The sequence below is a fragment of the Schistocerca americana genome, chromosome 3, assembly GCF_021461395.2.
Source record: "Schistocerca americana isolate TAMUIC-IGC-003095 chromosome 3, iqSchAmer2.1, whole genome shotgun sequence".
Classification (NCBI taxonomy): domain Eukaryota; kingdom Metazoa; phylum Arthropoda; class Insecta; order Orthoptera; family Acrididae; genus Schistocerca; species Schistocerca americana.
This window is the reverse complement of record NC_060121.1, coordinates 944,185,649-944,211,723: the sequence shown is the minus strand read 5'-3', so window position 1 is coordinate 944,211,723 and position 26,075 is coordinate 944,185,649. Positions and strand designations below refer to the sequence as shown.

General features: G+C 37.6%; 1 protein-coding gene across 1 annotated transcript in view; it reads left to right on the top strand.

The window, feature by feature from the left end:
• Positions 1 to 26,075, top strand: part of LOC124607517 (tripeptidyl-peptidase 2) — a 283,824-nt gene that overhangs the window by 114,201 nt on the left and 143,548 nt on the right. The window contains exon 9 of the mRNA XM_047139911.1: positions 25,474 to 25,707. Within this exon, the coding sequence (XP_046995867.1) occupies positions 25,474 to 25,707 (234 nt within the window). The remainder of the gene's footprint in view (positions 1 to 25,473; positions 25,708 to 26,075) is intronic.

Sequence of the window (26,075 nt, the reverse complement as noted above, 5' to 3'; positions counted from 1 at the left end):
CTGCCATAGGTCAAACGGATATCAACTGCGTTTTTTTAAATAGGAACCCCCATTTTTTATTACATATTCGTGTAGTATGTAAAGAAATGTGAATGTTTTAGTTGGACCACTTTTTTCGCTTTGTGGTAGATGGTGCTGTAATAGTCACAAACATATGGCTCATAATTTTGGACGAACAGTTGGTAACAGGTAGGTTTTTTAAATTAAAATACAGAATGTTGGTACGTTTGAACATTTTATTTCGGTTGTTCCAATGTGCCACATGTGCCTTTGTGAACTTATCATTTCTGAGAACGCATGCTGTTACAGTGTCATTACCTGTAAATACCACATTAATGCAATAAATGCTCAAAATGATGTCGTCAACCTCAATGCATTTGGCAATACGTGTAACGACATTCCTCTCAACTGCAAGTAGTTCCCCTTCCGTAAAGTTCGCTCATGCGTTGACAATGTGCTGACACATGTTGTCAGGCATTGTCGGTGGATCACGATAGCAAATATCCTTCAACTTTCCCCACAGAAAGAAATCCAGGGACATCCGATGCGGTGAACATGCGGGCCATGGTATGGTGCTTTGATGACCGATCCACCTGTCATGAAATACGCTATTCAATACCGCGCACGCGAGTTATGTGCCGGACATCAATCATGTTGGAAGTACATAGCCATTCTGTCATGCAGTGATACATCTTGTAGTAACATCAATAGAACATTACGCAGGAAATCGGCATACATTGCATCATTTAGATTGCCATCGATAAAATGGGGGCCAATTATCCTTCCTCCCATAATGCCGCGCCATACATTAACCCGCCAAGGTCACTGATGTTCCACTTGTCACAGCCATCGTAGATTTTCCGTTGCCCAATAGTGCACGTTATGTCGGTTTACATTACCGCTGTTGGTGAATGACGCTTCGTCGCTAAATAGAACACGTATAAAAAATCTGTCATAATCCCGTAATTTCTCTTGTGCCCAGTGGCAGAACTGTACACGACATTAAAAGTTGTCGCCATGCAACTGATGCGTAGAAATATGGTACGGGTGCAATCGATGTTGATGTAGCATTCTCAACACAGACGTTTTTGAGATTCCAGATTCTCGCGCAATTTGTCTGCTACTGATCTGCGGATTAGCCGCGACAACAGCTAAAACACCTACTTGGGCATGATCATTTGTTGCAGGTGGTGGTTGATGTTTGACATGTGGCTGAACACTTCCTGTTTCCTTAAATAATGCAACTATCTGGCAAACGGTCCGGACACTTGGATGGTGTCGTCCAGGATACCGAGCAGCATACATAGCACACGCCCATTGGGCGCTTTGATCACAATAGCCATACTTTAAAATGATATCGACCTTTTCCGCAGTTGGTAAACGGTCCATTTTAACACGAGTAATGTATCACGAAGCAAATACCGGTCGCACTGGTGGAATGTTACGTTATACCACATACTTACATGTTTGTGGTTATTACAGCGCCATCTATCACAAAGCGAAAAAATTGGTCCAACTAAAACATTCATATTTCTTTATGTCCTACACAAATATGTAATAAAAATTGGGGGTTCCTATTTAAAAAAAAAAAAAAAAAAAAAAAAAAAAAAACGCAATTGATATCCGTTTGACCTATGGCAGCGCCATCTGGTTTCTCCCTTCAAGCTAGACGAGTTTCGTTCTTTGTAGTTTTTTCGTTTGATGCTTATTTCATAAGATATTTGGCCCGGTCACTATCAATGGACCACCCTGTATGTAACAACATTGAAACATTAATACTTTCACACTCTCCCAAAATGTTTTACATATATGATGAAGTAGACACTACACTAACAAGTTCCTTCATCTCTCTAACCAGTTGACGAATTTAATGATACCTTTTGTCTCTGTGTTTTGATCGCTTATAAAACTTTGATCCATTAATAAATGTGATAGCACTTTGGTTATCAATTTGTAAAACAGGAACTGGTGACTCAACAGCTCCTATTTCTTTCTGTAGTCAGTCTAACCATCTAAATTATTTGCAAGCTTCACTTGCAGCCACATATTCTGCCTCCATTGAAGGAAAAGCAACACACTGCTGTAATTTTCTTTTCCACACAACTGGCCCACCGTGGAACTTGAGCAGGATGCCACTTGTTGATCGTTTAGTGCCTCTGTCCCCACCATGGTCAGCATCTCCATAGGCTTCAATACTACTAAACTTAATGTCATCTGTAATTGTTGATTTAAGACGCCTAAATATTCATTTGAGTAATGCAAAGTGCACCTGAGTTGGTGAGTCTTGAACTCTTGAGGTAACATTAACAGTATATGATAAATCTGGTCTTGTAACTTGTGTTAAATACTTCAAACCTCCAACCATTTCTTGATACAGTCCAGTATTATTAAAAGGAGGTGACCCACCTGGTGTCCATCCTGGATCAATGGATAAAGACAATGGTTTTGCATCCATCATATCGTATTTTTCCAAAATCCTCTTCACATATGCAGACTGTTTTTTTTTTTTTTAAATGTACAATTGTCAAACCTCTTGATTTGTAAACCCAAGAAGCAATCAATTTTTTCTGCACTGATTTGAAAACGTTTACCCAACAGTTCAATGGACTTAGCTGTGGCATCAGTAGAGCCCATAGCCTATCCATAATCAACATAAAACAATACTACCAGGTTTTCACCATAATACATACATGGATCCGAACTGCTCTCCCGTAAGTTACATTCAGTAAGGAACCCAACAAGACATTCATACCAGCATTTTGAGACTTGCTTTAAACCATACAGACTCTTCAGTAACTTACACACCTGTGCTGTACTATCATCAAATCCCTCTGGTTGACTCATGTAGATTTCTTCTTTTAAAATATCATTGAGAAATGCTGTCCTCACATCAAATTGCCTTATACATCGATCATGTTGAATTGCAACACTGAAAAGGCATTTCACTGTCTCAAATCTTGCAACAGGGCTAAATGTGTCAACATAATCTGCTCCAAACCATTGAGTATATCCTCTTGCTCCCAGTCGAGCATTATATCAAACATCATCATTATTTGCATTTAATTTTGTAGCAAACACACATCAATTTCCAATCATGTTGTTTGGTTTAATTTTGTAAACTAATTCCCGTGTTCCATTTTTCTTTAGAGCATCCATCTCTTCCTCCATTGGATTCTTCCTTTCTTCAGAATTCTCTGAGTGCAATGCTTCTTTATAGCTTCTTGGTGTCTCACAAAGAAACATCATTCTTGGTTGACAAACTGAATCTTCACAGTAACAAGATGGTTTCTTTAAATTTTGCCGTTCACATAAATTGTGGCTTCCTCTCTCCTCATTTCTTGCTTCCAAGTTACTTCCAGCTTCTCCCTCAGTGTCATATGACTGGTTGTTAACACTTTCGTCACTTGCAGCAACATTTTGGTTCATACAATGCTCTTCAAAATCAACATCTTCATGCTCGGTCTCCAAAGTATCTGCATTCTTATGTATAGCTGATATTTCAACAACCCTTTTAGACTTTTGATTACCGATAAGAGATTTCTGTAATGGCTTGCAATTGAACTTTGCATCTCTGCAAACATACATGCACCTTGTCAGGAAAATAAACACGGTATCCACAATCATTGTAACCAACCACATATCCTTTTGAAGATTTAGCATCAAACTTCTTTCGTTTCTGTGTAGGAATACAAGCATAGCATTCAGTTCCAAATATCACCAAATTATCAAAACGACCTTCTTTCTTCAAAAATATTTCACTTGGAGCTTTACCTTTAATTTTTGTGGTACCCGTCTGGTTCAAAGTGTATGTTGCAGCCAGAACTGCTTCATCCCACAATGCTTTTGGCAGATGCTCAGCAGAGCAAAGCCAAGAACGTGCCACCTTACGCAGGATTCTATTTTCCCGTTCAGCAATTCCATTCTGTTGAGGCGTATATGGTGCTGTGATTGAATGTTTCAGTCCAAATGAGCCAGCAAATTTTTGCATGTCTTTATTATGGAACTCCTTGCCACTATCTGTACATAATTCTTTCACAGTAACTTCAGTCTGAGTCTTTATCATTTTAATGAACAGTGGCATCTTTTCAGTGTATTCACATCTACTGAAAAACTGTTGCGTATTACCATTGCTGCTGTTTCCTCAGATTTTGAAGGATCTGTGTAGCTGCAGCTTCTTGAATTATCCACTGATGTTACATTAGTTAACAACATAGCACAATCTTCTCTTTTGTCTGCGGTGCTACATTCATTTGATCGATGGCCCTTTTTCTTACATTTAAAACGAACCTACCCTGTGTTACACTGTTTTGATAGGTGACCTACTTTACCACATGAAAAGCATTTTCTGTTTTCATTCCTTTTATAATGAGATGTTTTTAACGAATCTGCTTCAGAGGACGTTTGTTTGCACTTCTGTTGCGGTTTGTTAATCTTCATTTTCGACATCATTGCTATAGCAACACTTTCGTCATCACGATCTGTTATTGTTAGTTCATAATTCAAACACCGTTTTTGTAATTTATTCCATGTCTTTTTTTTCAGCAGGTAGCTCATGCCACGTAATATAAATGTTAACGAACTCCTTTGGCAAAGTTTGCAAAAATCGTGCATGAAGGTCACCATCGTCAATCGGCTTGTCCAACAATGAAAGCTGAGTTTGTACATCATCAAATTTGGCTAGATGACTTGTATACCTCCAGATGCCTCCCACACAATGTTATGGACTTTATTTCTAAGCAGATCAATGTTTTCAGCTGAGTGCACATTATACATCTTGTGTAGCTTATCCCAAACCTCTTAAGCAGTTTTGCATTCCCCAACACAAAGTAAAGGCTTTGTGTCAAGTGACAGAATTGTCTTTTCCTTGCCTTTGCAAGTTCGGTTTCGTAGCTCTGTCCGCTTCATTCTGGCCTAATAAGTTCACCACTTACAACATCAAAGATTTTGTTACACTCTAAAATAGTTATCATAATAATTCTCGAGCTCCCCCAGTTTTCTGCACCCGTGAGTTTATCTAGTTGTTGTCTTTTGTTGACCACTGTCTCATCTTTGCACTTCTGTATCGTCGAGTAATTCTTATCCGAAATCAGCACAGCTGTCGCACTTCATACGAACTTTTATCAACCACACACATACGCTACCATGTTGACAAATCATCAGATGCCGTTTTAGAAATGAATCATTTACTAAGCATCTTACAGTATGACAATATGATATGAAATACCAACTGCGCATTTCAAAACATAGCCAGAGATCATCACAACTACACCAAAAATGAACCAAAGAGTTTGAGACATGTGACGGACAACCTTCAAAGAATATGAACGATTGAAACATTAAAACTTTTACAGTGTATGTGCGCTAGCTGGACTAAAACTAGACTGTGACCTGTTGTTTATTCGCAGTGTTGTTTGTAGAAGAGTTTGACTCCCTTTCATGATCTTTTGTTTTTTCACAGCCCCATCTGATATTCTGTGAAATGCACATTCTGTCAGCATTTTCCAGCTCTATTGGATGTGATAGCCAGCAGTATCTTATGAAATTGATTGCTGGACCTAAAGCCTTGTTTAAATTGGAACCTCCTTCCTGGTTTATTTTAACAAAGTCCTTAATTGTGCTGTCCCAGGGACTAGGTGTAGTGCGTGTCAGGAAATGAAATTGGCTATAAATAGTGGCATGAGACTGAATAGTTCAGTCTGTTTGGAGTGCAAGAAGGGAGTACACATAGCAGCACAACTTGCAGTGCCTGAAGAAGATATTTTATTTAAAATGCCAACAACAGATTGACTGAACAGCTTGAAACACACTATTAGTCAATCGTGCGAAGAAACTTTGAGAGATCAGTTACACTGAATGCAGTATTTCATATTAAGTATTTAACTTTAAACATATGGGATCCTGATACCCTTTCTTGACACATAATAAGGAGTGAGGGAGATAAATGTGGGAGAATTGCTTAGAGGGAGAATTAGGTTTATGGTATTTAATGGCAATAAACTCTTTGGCTTTACATTTCTGTTGGGCCACTCCATGTCAACACACCTAGGCCTCCCAGCTCAGTCATTGTGGCTTTCATGGAATTTTTATTTGAACATTTGTACACGTCTCCAATGAACATTAGTAAAGTTTAATGTTTGTCAAACCAATACTGGCAGAGATTTGGTCACTTGTTTGACTCCACATGTGACTTTGCACAGAGTGAATGTGAATTTCTGGCGAATTTGAGTTCATACAGCTTGGGCTATATTTCATTGAAAGAAATTAAATTTGTCGTGCACAAACTGTGCCTTCTATTAAGAATAATAATGAAAAGCATTTTACAAGCCATATTTAGCCCAAAAGTTTTAGGCACAATCGCTTGAAACAGTTGGGGCCAGAAAAAAATTCAAATTTGGCTTCTTGTATTTCAGGGACTAAAGGTATCACAAACGTGTAACCTGACGTGTAGTAACCTAATAACACAAATCAAAAGTTTCATTTAAGTACCATTTTTCAGTACTGAATAAATTAAGTGCAAAGTGGAAGATGATGTTAAATAAATAAATAGAAATAAATAAATAAATAAATCAGTATGTTTGACTAAAGTTTGCAAAAAATTACATTCTATAAAACTTTCCAAACTGGGCACATCAGAAAGACCCTGGTTTTACGTGCTATAAAAGTGTTTTTGATTACCCGACTCGGACTAACAGTGCTAGGTAATTTGAATCAAAGTTGACCACAAAAATTATGGCAGGAAAGAAATGGAAAATTGAGTTTCGTATACGCAGAGTAAATGCAAGCTGAACCTGAAACGCAACATGTAACAGCTGAGTAGGAAAAGGATGTGGAATACAAAATTTCTTTTACCTAATATTTTCCAGTAATCTGAAGATTTGTCAAGATGATGATTTTTGTGAAAAGTTGAGGTAGGGTATGTTCAACACTTCAAAATGAGTGTCATTCAGGACAGTAGCTTTAAGCCCCCCAGAACAGTAGGTTTAATTTTCAACATGGGTTAATGATGCTACATAAGTGATAGCAAACTAGTCTGAAAGATTGTGGTGTGAATAAAGTTGCATCTAGGCTTCCCATGCCATGTAACTGTCTTTTTGTTGTGTGTGTCTGCAACTCATTGGTGAGCAGCAACTGTTTCTCCATGTCTCATTGCATGTAGATTTTATTTTTAAATTGATAAGTAATATCCCACCATATAGCTTTGGTCCATAGTGACATTGCCACTATTGATTCAAGGACATTCATTGCTGGAAGACTATTGCTTATTTACTTAAGCTGTTCCCACAGTAGGTGGCAGTCAATACATGATCATTGCATGAACTGTAAACAATGGATCGATGCAATATAGTAGGAGATTACCTGCCAATATATGAATAAAAAAACAAGGTGCAACAAAACACAGTCAACAGGTTGTTGAAGTGTAGCCTGTTGCTGTGGTACATTCCCTCAAATTTGTCTGTCATTTTCAGGTACTGCCAGTGCACTGTGGAAAATCAAACTTGATTTTCTGGATGTTTGAAAACATAATCATTCCAACTGTGATTACTTTGAAATCAGATATGGAAAATACATTTTTTAAAAGTAGGCAGAATGTGATGATTATTTTTAATTTTTATGAAAATCAAGTTTCAAGTTATTGTATAAAAATTTAGAGACCAGTACGTGAATGAGTAGGAATTAAAATCCATGGAGAAGAAGTAAAAACTCTGAGGTTCGCTGATGACATTGTAATTCTGTCAGAGACAGCAAAGGACCTGCAAGAGCAGCTGATAGGAATGGACAGTCTCTTGAAAGGATGATATAAGATGAACATCAACAGAAGAAAAATGAGGATAATGGAATGTAGTCGAATTAAGTTGGGTGATGCTGAGGGAATTAGATTAGGAAATGAGACACTTAAAGTAGTAAAGGAGTTTTGGTATTTGGGGAGCAAAATAACTGATGATGGTCGAAGTAGAGAGGATATAAAATGTAGATTGGCAATGGCAAGGAAAGCGTTTCTGAAGAAGAGAAATTTGTTAACATCGAGTATAGATTTAAGTGTCGGGAAGTCATTTCTGAAAGTATTTGTATGGAGTGTAGCCATGTATGGAAGTGAAACATGGACGATACATAGTTTGGACAAGAAGAGAATAGAAGCTTTAGAAATGTGGTGCTACAGAAGAATGCTGAAGATTAGATGGGTAGATCACATAACTAATGAGGAGGTATTGAATAGAATTGGAGAGAAGAGAAATTTGTGGCACAACTTGACTAGAAGAAGGGATCAGTTGGTGGGGCATATTCTGAGGCATCAAGGAATCACCAATTTCGTATTGGAGGGCAGCATGGAGGGTAAAATTCGTAGAGGGAGACCAAGAGATGAATACACTAAACAGATTCAGAAGGATGTAGGTTGCAGCAAGTACTGGGAGATGAAGAAGCTTGCACAGGATAGAGTAGCATGGAGAGCTGCAGCAAAGCAGTCTGTGGACTGAAGACCACAACAACAACAACGTTGCTTGATGGTTCTCTGGATCTTGACTTTTGATCCCCTCACTAAACACTCTTTCACTTCAGGCATGATCTACACACTTCATTGGCTTGGAGTTAACTGAACTTAAATGGCATTGCACAAAGACCATTGTACATCCCTTTACTTTAGTTGAGAAAAATAAGAAAGGATACTTGCTGTACACATTATGTATAAATGTGACGAAATGTGCAATGAGCTTACAATTTTATGTGCTGTTCCTTTGGCAATGGCATTAATAGATAGGTGAGAAAAGGGCACAATAAATCAAGAAAAAGAAACAAGAAGCCCATCCATAGAGTTAAATACCAGAAATTTCTATCTGGGTGTTTATTGTAAAGTGAATTAGTTTTTAGTCTGTTATTTTAAATAGCTTGTTAGTTTTTGGCTACAAGCTGCTAGCTATTATGGATTATCCATAATTATTACAAATTTATCACCTTCATTATGAAGAGGTACTAAAAATTACGGAAATGGACATTATTGATTTCATGTTAAAATATAAAAAATAATCGGAAGAGATACTGTTTGCTTTCCACCCGTCATATGCTATGAAAATGTTTTATAGGTTGTAATGATTTCTTTGCAGAGTACGTAGTAAACATATTTACGGATGATTTCAATGTAAAAGTCTAGTGTGTCGGCCATCTAGCATTGGAACTAAGAAAATTTGTACACACATCATCCATGTGTGGAAGTTGTTACCACCTGTGAATCTGTGCATGTGTATTAGGTGGCAGTGGAACATGCATGCTTACAGATCGTAGTCCAGTGATATTTACACAAGAGAACAAAAATTGCATAATAAGTAACAGCAAAGAACAATTGCTTAATAAATGGGAAACCTGAGCTCTCTGAAATTTTTAATTCGAATGAGTGGTTAAAAAAAAAAAAAATCTGTTAGTCCCCTTCAAGTTTCGTGCAGTATTTCCAGTAATCAGTGTATTTTCATCTAGTGTATTGTGCGTAGACCACTGATATTTTCGGTTATATTCATCCATTTAGATTTCGAAAACACTGTTAGTTGCTACTGGAAGTTTTAATTGTTTGTTAAAAATGGAGGAAGAAATGAGACTCTTTTTGTTTCTTCAGCAGCTGTCCTTAAAGAAAATCCTGACAAAAATGATAATGCGAAGTTAAACAGTGCGAAAGATATCCTGAGTGAAAGTGACAAAAATCCTATGTAAAATTCAGACAATAATATAGTGGAACACCAAAGTACTAGTACAGTGGATAGCGTTGTTATAGAGAAATGTTAAACTGGACAGAAATTTTGGAAACAGTGTACCAAAAATGGCGATGTTTGGTAAAATAAATAAATCATACCAACGTGTGTTTCGTAGAGTGGGTTCATGAGACATTTCTATAAAGCATCCTGGTCTTGATGATGGTTGTCGCCACATTCTCTTCAAAGTACATATAAGCCTAACAAACATTGTCTTCAAATGCATCATTGTTATCCTTTGGAATAAAACCTGATGGAGACCCTTGTCACCTATGTTGAAATGCTTTTTAGTTCATTTATTGTTGAACATGGCCTGCCAATTTCTTGTGCAGATCATACTTAACAACATATTAAAAATGTTTCCTAATTCTCAGATTTCTAAAAAAAAAATCCAATTGTGGAAGAGCTAAAATAACTGCAGTTATAAATTCTTTGTCACCTTGAACACAGCCGAATACTTAGAAGGAAACCCCTTTTCTCTTGCAACTGATGGTATCACAGACGTTAAAGATGTGAAACTTTATCCAATTAACATCACTCACTTCGATGTTAAACAGGGAAAGATATGCACCACAAGACTACCCTTGCTGGAATCAAGTTTAACACTGGGGAATAAATTTTTAACCTCTTGAGTGGTGAACAGCTAAGAAAAGAAAATCCCTGGAAAAATTAAATTGCATTTGCATGTGGTAATGCAAATACAATGGTTGGACATAAAAAAGATAAGAGGAATTGATGCTGTTTTAAAGTAAGTTCAGCCACACATAAGGATTCAATCTTGTTCCTGCCATCTGCTTCATTTAGCTGCACAAAAAAATGCTGTGGAAAGCCTACAATATTTTGATGCTGAAGAATTTGCAATGGACATTTTCTACTTTCTCCAAAAGAGTTCAAAAAGACAGTCTACTATGGCACTAAACCCCATAAACATACTGAAGTATGTTTGTACAAGATGGTTTTCTCTGCTCCAGTCAGTAAAAAGAATAACTGAACAGTGGGAACCCCTTGTAAAATTTTTCACTGAGGAAGCTTAAAAAAATTTGAACAACTCTCACATGCCTAGAGTGCACCCTACTCTAAATGATCCAGTAACCAAGCCAAATTTTCTTTTACCATTTTGTTATTTACCAAAACAAATGTATTCATTCAGAAAGAAGAGCCAGTAATTCACAGATTTCATAGCATACTAAATCACTTATTTATGATTTGATTGTGAGATTTATCAATCTTTCTGCAGTAAGTGCTTCTGGTAGTCTGTTGGAATAGAAATTTAAAAAAAAAATAAGTATCACAAATGGGGTGAAGGTATTGTCATTGGTGTAGACATTAGAAGCTATGTTTGTCGTACCAAGCTGGAAAAATTTGTAGTTACCAATTTTTATGAAGACACCAGAAGATTTTTCATCAACTCATGTAGTTCCAGCAAAGAAAAATTTGCACTACGTATCACTTCTTAAAAATCTTACAGAAGTTGGAGATAGGAAAAGAAAATCTTTATGGTCAGTCATAAAGCTGAAGAGCCAATTCCTAATGTTCTGAGTGATTGTGAAAAAACACATTAGAACTTGAGTATTCCAGATATCGGTTTGACTTGGGAATAGTGGATGAAGAGAGAGCCGATACTGCTTGGTGCAAACTATCTGCTATGTGTGATGCATCAGGCATTGAAAAGAATCCATCACTGAGGAGGCTTATGTTTGCATTACTGCTTGTTCCTCATAATAATGCTGCCTGTGAAAGAATTTTTAGTAAGAATTTTTAGTATTGGTAGGAAAAAACGGTACTGAATTTCGGTCTAGTATGCATACAGGAACCGTGAGGGCTTGCTTTGATCACCAGTAAAATGAACCCTTTATCTTCAGGAAGAGCATGTTACCAAAATAATTTTTCAAAGGATAGGATTCAGGCTGCGAAGAGTGCAGTTAGATTATCAGTCAAATGAAGATTTTGTACTGACCCAAGTAGAAGCAGATCCAGGAAGAAGAAACAGGCTTCTCATTTTATGGTGTAATTGGATTTTGTTTATGTTTCACTTTCCTTTTAATTAATAATTTGAGAGATATATGTGTATTGATTATGCATTTTTTGTAAATTACAGAAAAGTTTCTGAAGCACCTTTATGTAGACTAAACTGATTTTTAGCTTTATCCACTTATCCTTATTTTTTTCCTTTACAATTGTTTTAATTGTGGGAAAATCTTCTTTATTTAAGCCAGAAAGTCTCTGAAATACAGTGCAGGGTTGCCACAGGTTCTGGAAATCGGGGAGTTATAAATTTATCAGGGAAATTTGGGGAAAAAACCACTGGAAAAATCTCGTTTTTTGTCTCGGTAGATGAAACAGTTTACTGATATGTCTTGCATTGTCACTGGTTGGATGCAGCTGAGCACGTGTGCTGCTTCCCTATTCCCTCATTTCTACTGCTTCTTCCCTTCCTACCACTTTTCTCAGCTTGCAGTCAGTGCTGCCACCACTTCTTGCCGTTATCCTAGCATCTGCCAATGAGAGACAGGGAGGCGTGAGGAGTGGTTTGTTTGGATCTGACTGTTGACGCAGCTGCTGGGTACAGCAGTCGTGTACATGAGTTGCGTCTGAGTGATTGTGTGAATGTGTGTGCACTGTAGTTTTCTGACAAAGGCTATGGCCGAAAATTTAGTTGTGAGAGTGTGATTATCTCTTCTACCTACCTGTCTGGCTCAGCAATCATCTTTACGATGAGTTACTACCTATCCTCATTATTTTTGATTCTGAGTATTTGCACAAGTTATCTGTTGAATGGATTGATCACCATGGTCCCATTTCATCAACATAGTGTCTGTGACTCGTGAAAAGCTGGCTACACTAATGGATTTCTGTGACAGACAAAAACCACAGGCTATTTCTGTGGGGTATCTGTAATGGACAAGGCCTGCTGATCTGAAGCCTTTCATTTCCCACTAATTTGCTGGTCCTATCCATCAGATCTAGTCTCACCGAACTGCCAGCTCTCTGGGTCTGTTTGTGTGTGTCATAATGCAGTGGATTTTTGTGGTTTATCCATGGACTCAAGACTGCCGTGCTCCTCGGCAGGCTAGAGACCACATGCGAAGGATTTCAGAAATTGCAACTGTCTTACCACAAGTATGTTGCAAGGTGTGTCATGTTATAGACATTTTGTTTAATCTAGTACATTTTAGCATTTCGAAAGCAGTTTATATGTTAGAAAGTATGGACAATAAGGAGGATATTGTGGCAGTCACTGCTGGTTTGTATGCTGTGTCCTAAAATATTTCTCAAAACAAAAATCACGCAATGCCTGTAAACTAATAGATGTGACACAGTGGGTAATAACAGACAATAATGAACGTAGTAGAACCAACATTTTATTGGCTGTCACCTATATTGTTGATTTACCCACCTTATACACTTTTTTTCAAGAGGCCTATTTTTTTCTGAAGTTATTTTTGAAATAAGTGAAGATATTGTAAATCTGTCTTGTGACTCCAAGGAAATGCATATTTTTTTCACCAAATGTGTTTTGTTTTATTGAAATAAAATCAGTTGGCTTTAATGAAACACACATACCCTTTGGCTTGCTTTCCCCATCTAAAAAACAGTTAATTGCAAAAGATGTTGCTCACATTAGAAAACACTCTCTGCTTGCAAGTTTTCATGTACCATAGCTGCAAAAACAGATTGTCAACTTACGTCTTTACTTACCCTTGAGATCTCAAAATTTGTCAGAGAAAAAATGCTAAAACTTGTCTGAAAATCAGGGAAATATCAGGGAATTTCACTTGGGGACACTTGTGGCAACCCTGACAGTGGTTAAAGACCTAAAACACAATTCTAATTTTTAAAATTTTCAGACTAAATTGCTCCAGGCAAATGCCGGGATGGTTTCTTTGAAAGGGCACGGCTGATTTCCTTCCTGATCCTTGACACAGAGCTTTTACTCTAAATTTCCTCGATGTAATAATAATAATAATAATAATAATAATAATAATTCCCGTGGAGGCCTGGGAAAAGAATAGGCCTCTGGTATGTTCTGCCAGTCGTAAAAGGCGACGAAAAGAACAAACTACTAATAGGGCTAAACCCCCTTTTAGTGTGATTAGTTGGTTCAGGACAGAACTAAAGAAGCCTCGGACAAGCGCCGTCATGGTCGGGGAGGACGCTTGAACCCTATGCCCGCCCACAATGGTAACGACACTGCTAGCCAACTGGAAAATGATTTTAATCCAAATAGAGGTGTATTGCAGGATATGTTTCCTGCAACCACCCTAGAAGGAAAACAAAGACAGAGGATGAAATAGTCAGATGAAGTTAATCGACACCTCATGTTCTGTTATTACCAAGCAACAAACCTAGGAACCAACACAACTGGATACAGATCACAAGTATACACAACATTTATTACCAAATACCCAGAATTAAAATTTTTAACAGAACAACGACTAGCTGATCAGATCCGTGTAATAATCAAAAATAACAGGATACCCCAGTCAGAATTAGAAAACATCAAACAACAAGTACAACAAATACTGGAACAAAATAATGTGCAATCAGAAGAAGAAGAAGAAAATACAGTAATGGACTCAAACATCCCAGAGCAAACAAACAAAGAACAATACGCATCAATTAAACAATCAGAGGAAAACAAAATCTTAAGACAGCCACCAGAACAAGCACAAATAGGACACGAAGTGACACACGTGTTAGATATAGAAGAAAAATTTCAGCTGACATATATAGAATACAAAGACACAAATACAGACATTAGACCATTCTTGCAAAGACTGCCAAATAACCCACAAGTCGAAACAACAATAAAAACTATCAACACAATCATACACAACAAAATAAATGAAAACACAACTATGGAAGAGTTACAACTACTGGTTTATATAGGAGCACTCACTACACTAAATATACACACTAGGCAGAGATCAGAACCAACCAACACACAGAAGAAACCCACAAAACCAGCATGGCAACACGGGCTACAGATCAGAATAGAAAAACTGAGAAAGGACATCGGACAGCTAACACAATTTATAAGAAATGAAATGTCAGAAAAAAAAACGAAAAAGGTTAGGTAAAATCTGACAACAAGAAGGGATAGAGCAATTAGATGAAAAGAAACAGAAATTACAAGCATTGGCCAAACGACTTAGAAGATACAAAAAAAGTGAAAATAGAAGGAAACAAAACCAAACATTCAACACAAACCAAAAGAAATTTTACCAGACAATAGATAACACACACATTAAAATAGACAATCCACCAAACATAACAGACATGGAACACTCCTGGAGCAACATATTGTCAAACCCGGTACAACATAACAGGCATGCACGGTGGATACAAGCAGAAACAGACACATACAAGATGATACCACAGATGCCTGAAGTGATAATTTTGCAACATGAAGTCACCCAAGCAATTAATTCTACTCACAATTGGAAAGCCCCTGGAAAAGATAAAATAGCAAATTTCTGGCTAAAGTAGTTCACCTCAACACATTCGCATCTAACTAAATTATTTAATAGTTACATTGCAGACCCATACACATTCCCTGATACACTTACACATGGAATAACTTATCTGAAACCTAAAGGTCAAGCAGACACAGCAAACCCAGCAAAATATCGCCCCATAACATGCCTACCAACAATATACAAAATATTAACTTCAGTCATTACACAGAAATTAATGACACATACAACACAGAACAAAATTATAAATGAAGAACAAAAAGGCTGCTGCAAAGGAGCACGAGGTTGTAAAGAGCAACTGATAATAGATGCAGAGGTGACATATCAAGCTAAAACTAAACAAAGGTCACTACACTATGCATACATTGATTACCAAAAAGCTTTTGATAGTGTACCCCACTCATGGTTACTACAAATATTGGAAATACACAAAGTGGATCCTAAATTGATACAGTTCCTAAACATAGTAATGAAAAATTGGAAAACCACACTTAATATCCAAACAAATTCAAATAATACCACATCACAACCAATACAGATTAAGTGTGGAATATACCAAGGAGACTCATTAAGTCCTTTCTGGTTCTGCCTTGCCTTGAACCCACTATCCAACATGCTAAATAATACAAACTATGGATACAATATTACTGGAACATACCCACACAAAATCACACATTTGCTATACATGGATGATCTAAAACTACTGGCAGCAACAAATCAACAACTCAACCAATTACTAAAGATAACAGAAGTATTCAGCAATGATATAAATATGGCTTTTGGAACAGACAAATGTAAGAAAAATAGCATAGTCAAGGGAAAACACACTAAACAAGAAGATTACATATTGGATAACCACAGCGACTGCATAGAAGCGATGGAAAAAACAGATGCCTATAAATATCTAGGATACAGACAAAAAATAGGAATAGATAATACAAATATTAAAGAAGAACTAAAAGAAAAATATAGACAAAGACTAACAAAAATACTGAAAACAGAATTGACAGGAAGAAACAAGACAAAAGATATAAATACTTATGCTATACCAATATTGACCTACTCATTTGGAGTAGTGAAATGGAGTAACACAGACCTAGAAGCACTCAATACACTTACACGATCACAATGCCACAAATATAGAATACATCACATACATTCAGCAACAGAAAGATTCACATTAAACAGAAAGGAAGGAGGAAGGGGATTTATCGACATAAAAAACCTACATTATGGACAGGTAGACAATTTAAGAAAATTCTTTATAGAACGAGCAGAAACTAGCAAAATACACAAAGCAATCACTCGTATAAATACTTCGGCTACACCACTGCAATTTCATAACCACTTCTACAACCCTTTAGATCACATAACATCAACAGACACGAAGAAAATAAATTGGAAAGAGAAAACACTACATGGCAAGCACCCGTATCATCTAACACAGCCACACATCGATCAAGACGCATCCAACAGATGGCTAAGAAAAGGCAATATATACAGTGAGACGGAAGGATTCATGATTGTAATACAGGATCAAAAAATAAACACCAGATATTACAGCAAGCATATTATTAAAGATCCCAATACCACAACAGATAAATGCAGACTTTGCAAACAACAAATAGAAACAGTAGATCACATCACAAGCAGATGTACAATACTAGCAAATACAGAATACCCCAGAAGACATGACAATGTAGCAAAAATAATACATCAACAGCTTGCCTTACAACATAAACTTACAAAACAACGCATTACCACATACAAGTATGCACCACAAAGTGTACTGGAGAATGATGAATTCAAATTATACTGGAACAGAACCATTATAACAGATAAAACAACACCACATAACAAACCTGACATCATACTCACCAATAAAAAGAAGAAATTAACACAACTAATCGAAATATCCATACCCAATACAACAAATATACAGAAGAAAACAGGAGAAAAAATTGAAAAATACATCCAACTGGCTGAGGAAGTCAAGGACATGTGGAATTAGGATAAAGTTGACATTATACCAATTATACTATCAACTACAGGAGTCATACCACACAATATCCACCAGTACATCAATGCAATACAGCTACATCCAAACTTATATATACAACTACTGAAATCTGTAATTATTGATACATGTTCAATTACCCGAAAGTTCCTAAATGCAATATAACACATACCATACAGTTAAAAGGAAGTGACGCTTCATCAAGGTCCGCGTCACTTTCCACTTTTAACCAGACTTAACGTCTGAGAAAGTAAAGAAATAATAATAATAATAATAATAATAATAATAATAATAATAATAATAATAATAATAATAATAATAATTTCAGAGATAAACCCACTTCGTATTTGCCATGTGATTACTGAAGCCTCTTCTCAAGGGTGGGAGCTATGAGACCAAATGCTGTAGTAGTTAATACCACGAGTACACAGAACAGTTGGGAGTACCAGTTGCAGCCTTCATTGCATAACCCACTAACAAAACTATTCCTGCCACAAAACTTTCAAAACATTACCTATTTTTATTTCCATATAATATTAAACATTTTTGAAAATATATTGCTTTGGCCTTACCCATGAACCATGGACCTTGCCGTTGGTGGGGAGGCTTGCGTGCCTCAGCGAAACAGATAGCCGTACCGTAGGTGCAACCACAACGGAGGGGTATCTGTTGAGAGGCCAGACAAATGTGTGGTTCCTGAAGAGGGGCAGCAGCCTTTTCAGTAGTTGCAGGGGCAACAGTCTGGATGATTGACTGATCTGGCCTTGTAACACTAACCAAAACGATCTTGCTATGCTGGTACTGCGAACGGCTGAAAGCGAGGGGAAACTACGGCCGTAATTTTTCCCCGAGGGCATGCAGCTTTACTGTATGGTTAAATGATGATGGTGTCCTCTTGGGTAAAATATTCCGGGGGTAAAATAGTCCCCCATTCGGATCTCCGGGCGGGGACTACTCAAGAGGACGTTGTTATCAGGAGAAAAAAAAGTGGCGTTCTATGGGTCAGTGTATGGAATGTCAGATCCCTTAATCGGGCAGGTAGGTTAGAAAATTTAAAAAGGGGAGTGGATAGGTTAAAGTTAGATATAGTGGGAATTAGCGAAGTTCGGTGGCAGGAAGAAGCAGACTTTTTGTCAGGTGAATACAGGGTTATAAATACAAAATCAAATAGGAGTAATGCAGGAGTCGGTTTAATAATGAATAAAAAAATAGGAGGTAAGATACTACAAACAGCATAGTGAACGCATTATTGTGGCCGAGATAGACACGAAGCCCACGCCTACTACAGTAGTACAAGTTTATATGCCAACTAGCTCTGCAAATGACGAAGAAATTGATGAAATGTATGATGAGGTAAAAGAAATTATTCAGGTAGTGAAGGGAGACGAAAATTTAATAGTCATGGATGACTGGAACTCGATAGTAGGAAAAGGACGGGAAGGAAACGTAGTAGGTCAATATGGAATGGGATTAAGGAATGAAAGAGGAAGCTTCCTGGTAGAATTTTGCACAGAGCATCATAGCTAACACTTGGTTCAAGAATCATAAAAGAGGGTTGTATACCTGGAAGAAGCCTGAAGATACTAGAAGGTCTCGGATAGATTATATAATGGTAAGACAGAGATTCAGGAACCAGGTTTTAAATTGAAAGACATTACCAGGGGCTGATGTGGACTCTGACCACAATCTATTGGTTATGAACTGTAGATTGAAACTGAAGAAACTGCAAAAAGGTGGGAATTTGAGAAGATGGGACCTGGGTAAACTGAAAGAACCAGAGGTTGTAAGAGGTTGTAGAGAGCTTCAGGGAGAGCATTAGGGAACGATTGACAAGAATGGGGGAAAGAAATACAGTAGAAGACGAATGGGTAGCTTTGAGAGATGAAATAGTGAAGGCAGCAGAGGATCAAGTAGGTAAAAAGACAAGGGCTAGTGGAAATCCTTGGGTAACAGAAGAGATATTGAATTTAATTGATGAAAGGAGAAAATATAAAAATGCCGTAAATGAAGCAGGCAAAAATGTGGTCAACATGAAGTGCAAAATGTCTAAGCAGGGATGGCTAGAGGCCAATGTAAGGATGTAGAGGCGCATATCACTAGGGGTAAAATAGATACTGCGTACAGGAAAATTAAAGAGACCTTTGGAGAAAAAAGAACCACTTGCATGAATATCAAGAGCTCAGATGGAAAACCAGTTCTAAGCAAAGAAGAGAAAGCAGAAAGGTGGAAGGAGTATATAGAGGGTCTATACATGGGCGATGTACTTGAGGAAAATATTATAGGAATGGAAGAGAATGTAGATGGAGATGAAAGATGAGATATGATACTGCGTGAAGAGTTTGACAGAGCACTAAAAGACCTAATCTGGAACAAGGCACTGGGAGTAGACAGCATTCAATTAGAACTACTGACAGCCTTGGAAGAGCCAGGCCTAACAAAACTCTACCATCTAGTGAGCAAGGTGTATGAGACAGGCGAAATACCCTCAGACTTCAAGAGGAACATAATAATTCCAATCCCAAAGAAAGCAGGTGTTGACAGATGAGAAAATTACCGAACTGTCAGTTTTATAAGCCACGGCTGCAAAATACTAACACGAATTCTTTTACAGACAAATGGGACCCTACGACTTATCTTAGATAATAGATTAAGGGAAGGCAAACCTGTGTTTCTAGCATTTGTAGATTTAGAGAAAGCTTTTGACAATGTTGAGTGGAATACTCTCTTTCAAATTCTGAAGGTGGCAGGGGTAAAATACAGGGAGCGAAAGGCTATTTACAATTTGTACAGAAATCGGATGGCAGTTATAAGAGTCGAGGGACATGAAAGGGGAGCAGTGGTTGGGAAGGGAGTGAGACAGGCTTGTAGCCTATCCCTGATGTTATTCAATCTGTATATTGAGCAAGCAGTAAAGGAAAGAAAAGAAAAATTCGGAGTAGGAATTAAATCCATGGAGAGGAAATAAAAACTTTGAGGTTCGCCGATGACATTGTAATTCTGACAGAGACAGCAAAGGACCAGAAGAGCAGCTGAATGGAATGGACAGTCTCTTGAAAGGATGACATAAGATGAACATCAACAGAAGAAAAATGAGGATAATGGAATGTAGTCGAATTAAATCGGGTGATGCTGCAGGAATTAGATTAGGAAATGAGAGGCTTAAAGTAGTAAATGAGTTTTGTTATTTGGGGAGCAAAATAACTGATGGTCTAAGTAGAGAGGATATAAAATGTAGACTGGCAATGGCAAGGAAAGCGTTTCTGAAGAAGAGAAATTTGTTAACATCGAGTGTAGATTTAAGCGTCAGGAAGTCGTTCCTGAAAGTATTTGTATGGAGTGTAGTCATGTATGGAAGTGAAACGTGGACGATAAATAGTTTGGACAAGAAGAGAATAGAAGCTTTTGAAATGTGGTGCTACAGAAGAATGCTGAAGATGGGATGGGTAGGTCACATAACTAATAAGGAGATATTGAACAGAATTTGAGAGAAGAGAAATTTGTGGCACAACATGAGTAGGAGAAGGGATCGGTTGGTGGGGCATATTCTGAGGCATCAAGGGATCACCAATTTAGTATTGGAGGGCAGAATGGAATGTAAAAATCGTAGAGGGAGACCAAGAGATGAATACACTAAACAGATTCAGAAGGATGTAGGTTGCAGTAGGTGCTGGGAGATGAAGCAGCTTGCACAGGATAGAGTAGCATGGAGAGATGCATCAAACCAGCCTCAGGACTGAAGACGAAAACAGCAACATTGCTTGGCAACTGATTTCTTAGTTTATCTTGAAAATCCAAGGAGATATGTAGGTGAAAGTGGATAAAACATGTTATCTCAAGATAATTTGGGCTCATCACAAATCTCTGAAAGTACTTGCTACAACATGGTGTTTCACACAGAGAATAAAATTTTTAATTAAAGACAGAAATCAGACTGCAGCTATATACATATGAGGGTCACACTAGCATGTTATTATAAATCAGCTTTTGTATCATAGATTGAAGCAAGGAGTGACGCGCAAGGGGACCTGGCACCAGAGGCAGTAGTTTCGCGTTTCTCTCCGGACGTGCTTCTCACGGGCATTCTGCTCTGTTGGTTCAGTGACTTCTGGGAAATATCTTTTTGTCAACTGAGGAGGGTGGTGCGTTTGTGCTGGTTGGCTTGCATTAGGAGGGTCAACATAAAATTCTGTGAATCCTTTTTCCCCTCCTGATTTGCCATACAAAATAAAATAATTCTACACAGAAACTTCTAGCAAACAAAGATTTTGTTGTTGTACTTCTTGTCTTCTGTGTACAGTATCCAATGCCATTCACTGATCGGCTCGAGAATAGTTGAAAGGAGTACCACATCTATCTTGTCTTTTCAGCGCAATGCTAGAACTTTTTCACTTGCAAATTCTGCCTGTTGTAATTTTATATTTTGTAGAAACTGTGACATCTCTGGGTCATTTTTAGTGTTCCATAACTATCAGTTAACCTCTAAATTGGTAATCTGCTAACTGTGGAGATGTGTAAAAGCTATCTACATCTATACTCTGCAAACCACCTTGAGGTGTGTGGCAGAGGGTACGACCCATTGTACTACTTATTATGGCTTGTTCCCTATCCATTTACATATGGAGTGCAGGAAGAGTGAGTGTTTGAATGCCTCTGTATGTGCAGTAATTATTCTAATCTTATATTATTGCTTTGTAAGCAATACGTTACAGGGTTGTATATATTCTTAGAGTTACAGTTTAAAGCCAGTTTTTGATATTTTAATAGACTTTCTCAGACTATCTAACATCTGTCTTCAACAGTCTTTAAACAAACCTGTGACCATTCGTGCTACCCCCCTCTGCAGAAGTTCAATATCCCTTGTTAATTCCATCTAGTATTGGTCCCACACACTTGAGCAATATTGTAGAACTGTTCGCACAAGTGATTTGTAAGCAATCTCCTTTGTAGATTGATTGCACTTCCCCAGTATTCTACCAATAAAACAAAGTATACCACCTGCCTTACCCCCAACTGAATCTAAGTGATCATTCCATTTCATACCCCTGCAGAGTGTTACACCTAGGTATTTGTATGAACTGGCTAATTCCAACAGTGACTCATTGATTATATTCATAGGATACTACGTTTCTTCATTTTGTGAAGTCCAAAATTGTACATTTCTGAACATTTAAAGCAAGTTACCAATCTCTGCACCACTTTGAAATCTTAAGATCTGGCTGAATATTTATGTAGCTTCTTTCAGATAGTACTGCATTATAAATAACTGCATCAAAGCCTGATTTTACTGTTAATATTGTCTGCAAGCTCATTAATATATAACATGAACAGCAAGGGTCCAACACATATCCAACACACATCCCTGGGGCACACCCAAAGTTGCTTCTATTAATGATGATGATGATGATGATGATGATGATGATGATGATTGTCCATCCAAGATAACATTTTGCATTCTCCCTAACAAAAAGTCCTCAATACAGTCACAAATTTCACTTGCTACTGCATATGATCGTACTAATGACAATAAACATACATGTAGTATGAGTCAAATGCTTTTTGGAAATCGAGAAGTACTGGATCTACCTGATTGCCTTGATCCAAAACTTTCAGTATGCCATGTGAGAAAAGTGCAATTTGGGTTTCACGTGATCGATGTTTCCAATATCCGTGCTTGGGGTTGGCATTGAGGAGGTTGTTCTAATCAAGATACCTCATATGTTTGAACTCTGAATAGATTCCGAGATTATACAACAAATCAATGTCAAGGATATTGGATGGTACTTTTGTGCATCACTTCTACTAGCCTTCTTGCAGACTGGTGTGATGTATGCCTTTCACCAAGAACTGGGCATGGTTTTTTGTTTGAGGGATCTGCAGTAGATTATAGTCAGAAGAGGGGCTAAGTCAACCACAAAGTCAGTATAGAATCTGACAGGGATTCTATTGGACCCTGGAGCTTTGTTCAGTTTTAACGATTTTGGATGTTTCTCAACACCACTGACACTAATACTTATTTCATTTGTCTTTTTGGTGGTACGAGGATGAAATTGGGGCAATTCTCCATTCATATTTTCTGTGGTATGAGGATTAAATGGTAAATTCTTCTGGGTTTTCCTTTGTAAAGGAACATTTGAAAGTGGAGTTAAGCATTTCAGCTTTTGCTTCGCTACCATTAGTTTCAGTTTCTGTCTGATTCACTAGGTACGGGACTCTAACTTTGGTGCCACTAACAGCCTTTGCATACAACCAGAATTTCTTTGGGTTCTGTGAAAGATCATGTGACATTATTCTGCTATGGTAGTCATTGAAGACTTCATGTATTGCTCTCTTGACAGCCAAATGTGTTTCATTCAGCATCCCTCTATCTATAGCCCTACTATTTGTTTTACACTTATTATGCAGTAATCTCTGTTCTTTAGAATTTTTTTACAGTGATTATATATTATGGATGTTCCCTCCAATATGAACTGTTCTGCTGGGTACATATCTATCCAATGCTGCATGGTCAACTATTCTTTAAAACATAGGGTAGGGCCACATGAACTCTGGCTGTGTTGAAAGTCTCAAGCTTCTCATTGAGGTATGACACTACCGATTTTTTTTATCTAGTTTTCTGAACATATATACCTTTTCTGCTTGTTTTAGGTGTTCTTTGTACTTTGGTAATCATTGTTGCTCCAACTGCATCATGGTCTATGATACCAGTTTCAGTGTGGTCATCCTCAAGAGAGGTCAGGTCCAATGAACTTCTATTTTGAGTGGGGTTCCCAACTATCTGTTCTAGGTAGTTTTCAGAGAATGCATTTAGTAATATTTCACAGGATGTCTTACCATGCCCACCTCTAACAAAACTGTATTTTTCCCCGACTGATTGTTGGATGATTTTAAGTCTCCACCAATGATTACAATATGATTGGGGAATTAACGTTCAAGTGATCTGCAGTTTTCTCTAAAAGTTTTTGGTTACATCAGGAGATAAGTTTGGTTGTCAATAGAAGCACTCAATTATCATTTTATACCCACCCCTGATACCGAGTCTTGCCCAACCTTGCTACAGTGTGGTTCTGAAAATGTCAAAACATCGCGTGATGCGATCGGAAAATTCGTAAAGTCTGCATGCTGTTTTGTCCCATTCCGTTTAAATAATCAGGAATCACACATACCTGCTAGATGATTCACACGGCATGTGGAATTTTATTAAATATCCTGCCCTTTCCATGGGGATTTACTGTGCCCAACCCAGTCAGCCCCTGTACCAAAGTAGACTTCCATCCACCATAATGTCCCATTCAGGAACATGATAAGTTTTAAATTTATTTTCAAGGTGCCGGTAAACTTGTCAGATATAGTTCATTGTGGGATATGTATGATTTGCAGCATCATAAAATTCATTCTCAGAAAAATGAAGACACTTTTTGATTTAGCAAAACCTCTTGTAAGACATTACATAATTGAAAATGGAGTTGATATGCTTGCCCACAATGTCCAGTACATTTGCAATTCGGGTTACTGAACAACACTTTACAAAATGGTTACAGCAAGGAAAATTCGAAGCTCTTCACATGACGGTAGCAACACATTACATCTGGTCACTGAAACACATTGAGTGATATATTTAGCTGTTTCCACCTTCCCACATGTGTCATTGCCATCAAATTCCTGTCAGAAAAAGTGTTCAAATATTTCAAGTTTGTCATCGGCAAAATGAATCGTACACCTGGGATTAGCTGTAAATGGAAATCGTGGTGAAGCACAGTCAGTATTTTGATCAACAACATTCCACAATCTGACCTGAGACAATCTATATTGGTGTCTTCCTCACAATCTTCCCCACTTAATTAAAGTTTGGAAGTGTTGTTAACAGATTCCGAAACAGGAATGTCTTCCCACTGCTCTTCCTCACTGGTATAATAAAGTCATTTTAGCGAACTGTGAGCAGACATAATACTGCAACAGCTGCATCAAAATGCTATGAAACAACATGTAATCTTGCAAAAACTTCAAGAGTACAAGCCATAGCAATACACTGCAACACGACGACGTTTACAATTTGGATGTTGGTGCAGGGATGCACAAAATATGGAGGCATGAGTTATCTCAGAATAATATTTCCCAGCAAAACAGTTTAACCTGAGTTCTCAGAATAACCAGTTAAGAGGTTAATATTATGTAGTTTATTTGTCAGTGTTGTATTGTAGATTAATCACTTTTTTATATTCTAATATACTAATGGTATGTTTTTCAGGAGTCGGTGCATATGTTTCGCCAGATATGATGGTAGCAGAATACTCACTCCGTGAGAAACAACCGGGTATGCCATACACGTGGACATCGCGGGGACCTACGATAGATGGTGATTTTGGTGTGACCGTCTGTGCTCCTGGTGGTGCAATCACCTCAGTCCCTAACTTTACCTTAAGGAATAGCCAGCTGATGAATGGGACTAGCATGGCCTCTCCACATGTCTGCGGTGCAATAGGTTGGTAGAAAAATTAATTTCTGGCAGAGTGCTCAGTTTATCATCAGGTTGTTTTCACACTGTGAAATTTGAAATGAAGTGAGTGGCCCATAGGGCAATTCAGAAAGTAAATGAATGTACACTGACAGCATCACATAAAAAGGCATGTGCTATAACCTTTGTTAAAACCAATAAAAAATTAAATCCAAACAGTGTTCTCCATGTGTAAAAGCTGCAAAATTAATAATTAAGAACTAAATTTTTAAAAGAGGATGATATGTTTGAGGCAACCTGTCTTTGAAATGTTCATTCAGTCTCAGCCATTAATGACTAAAAAGCTATTGGTAAAGTTCAATACACACAGTCGGGGAGTGCAGATTGCTAATCCG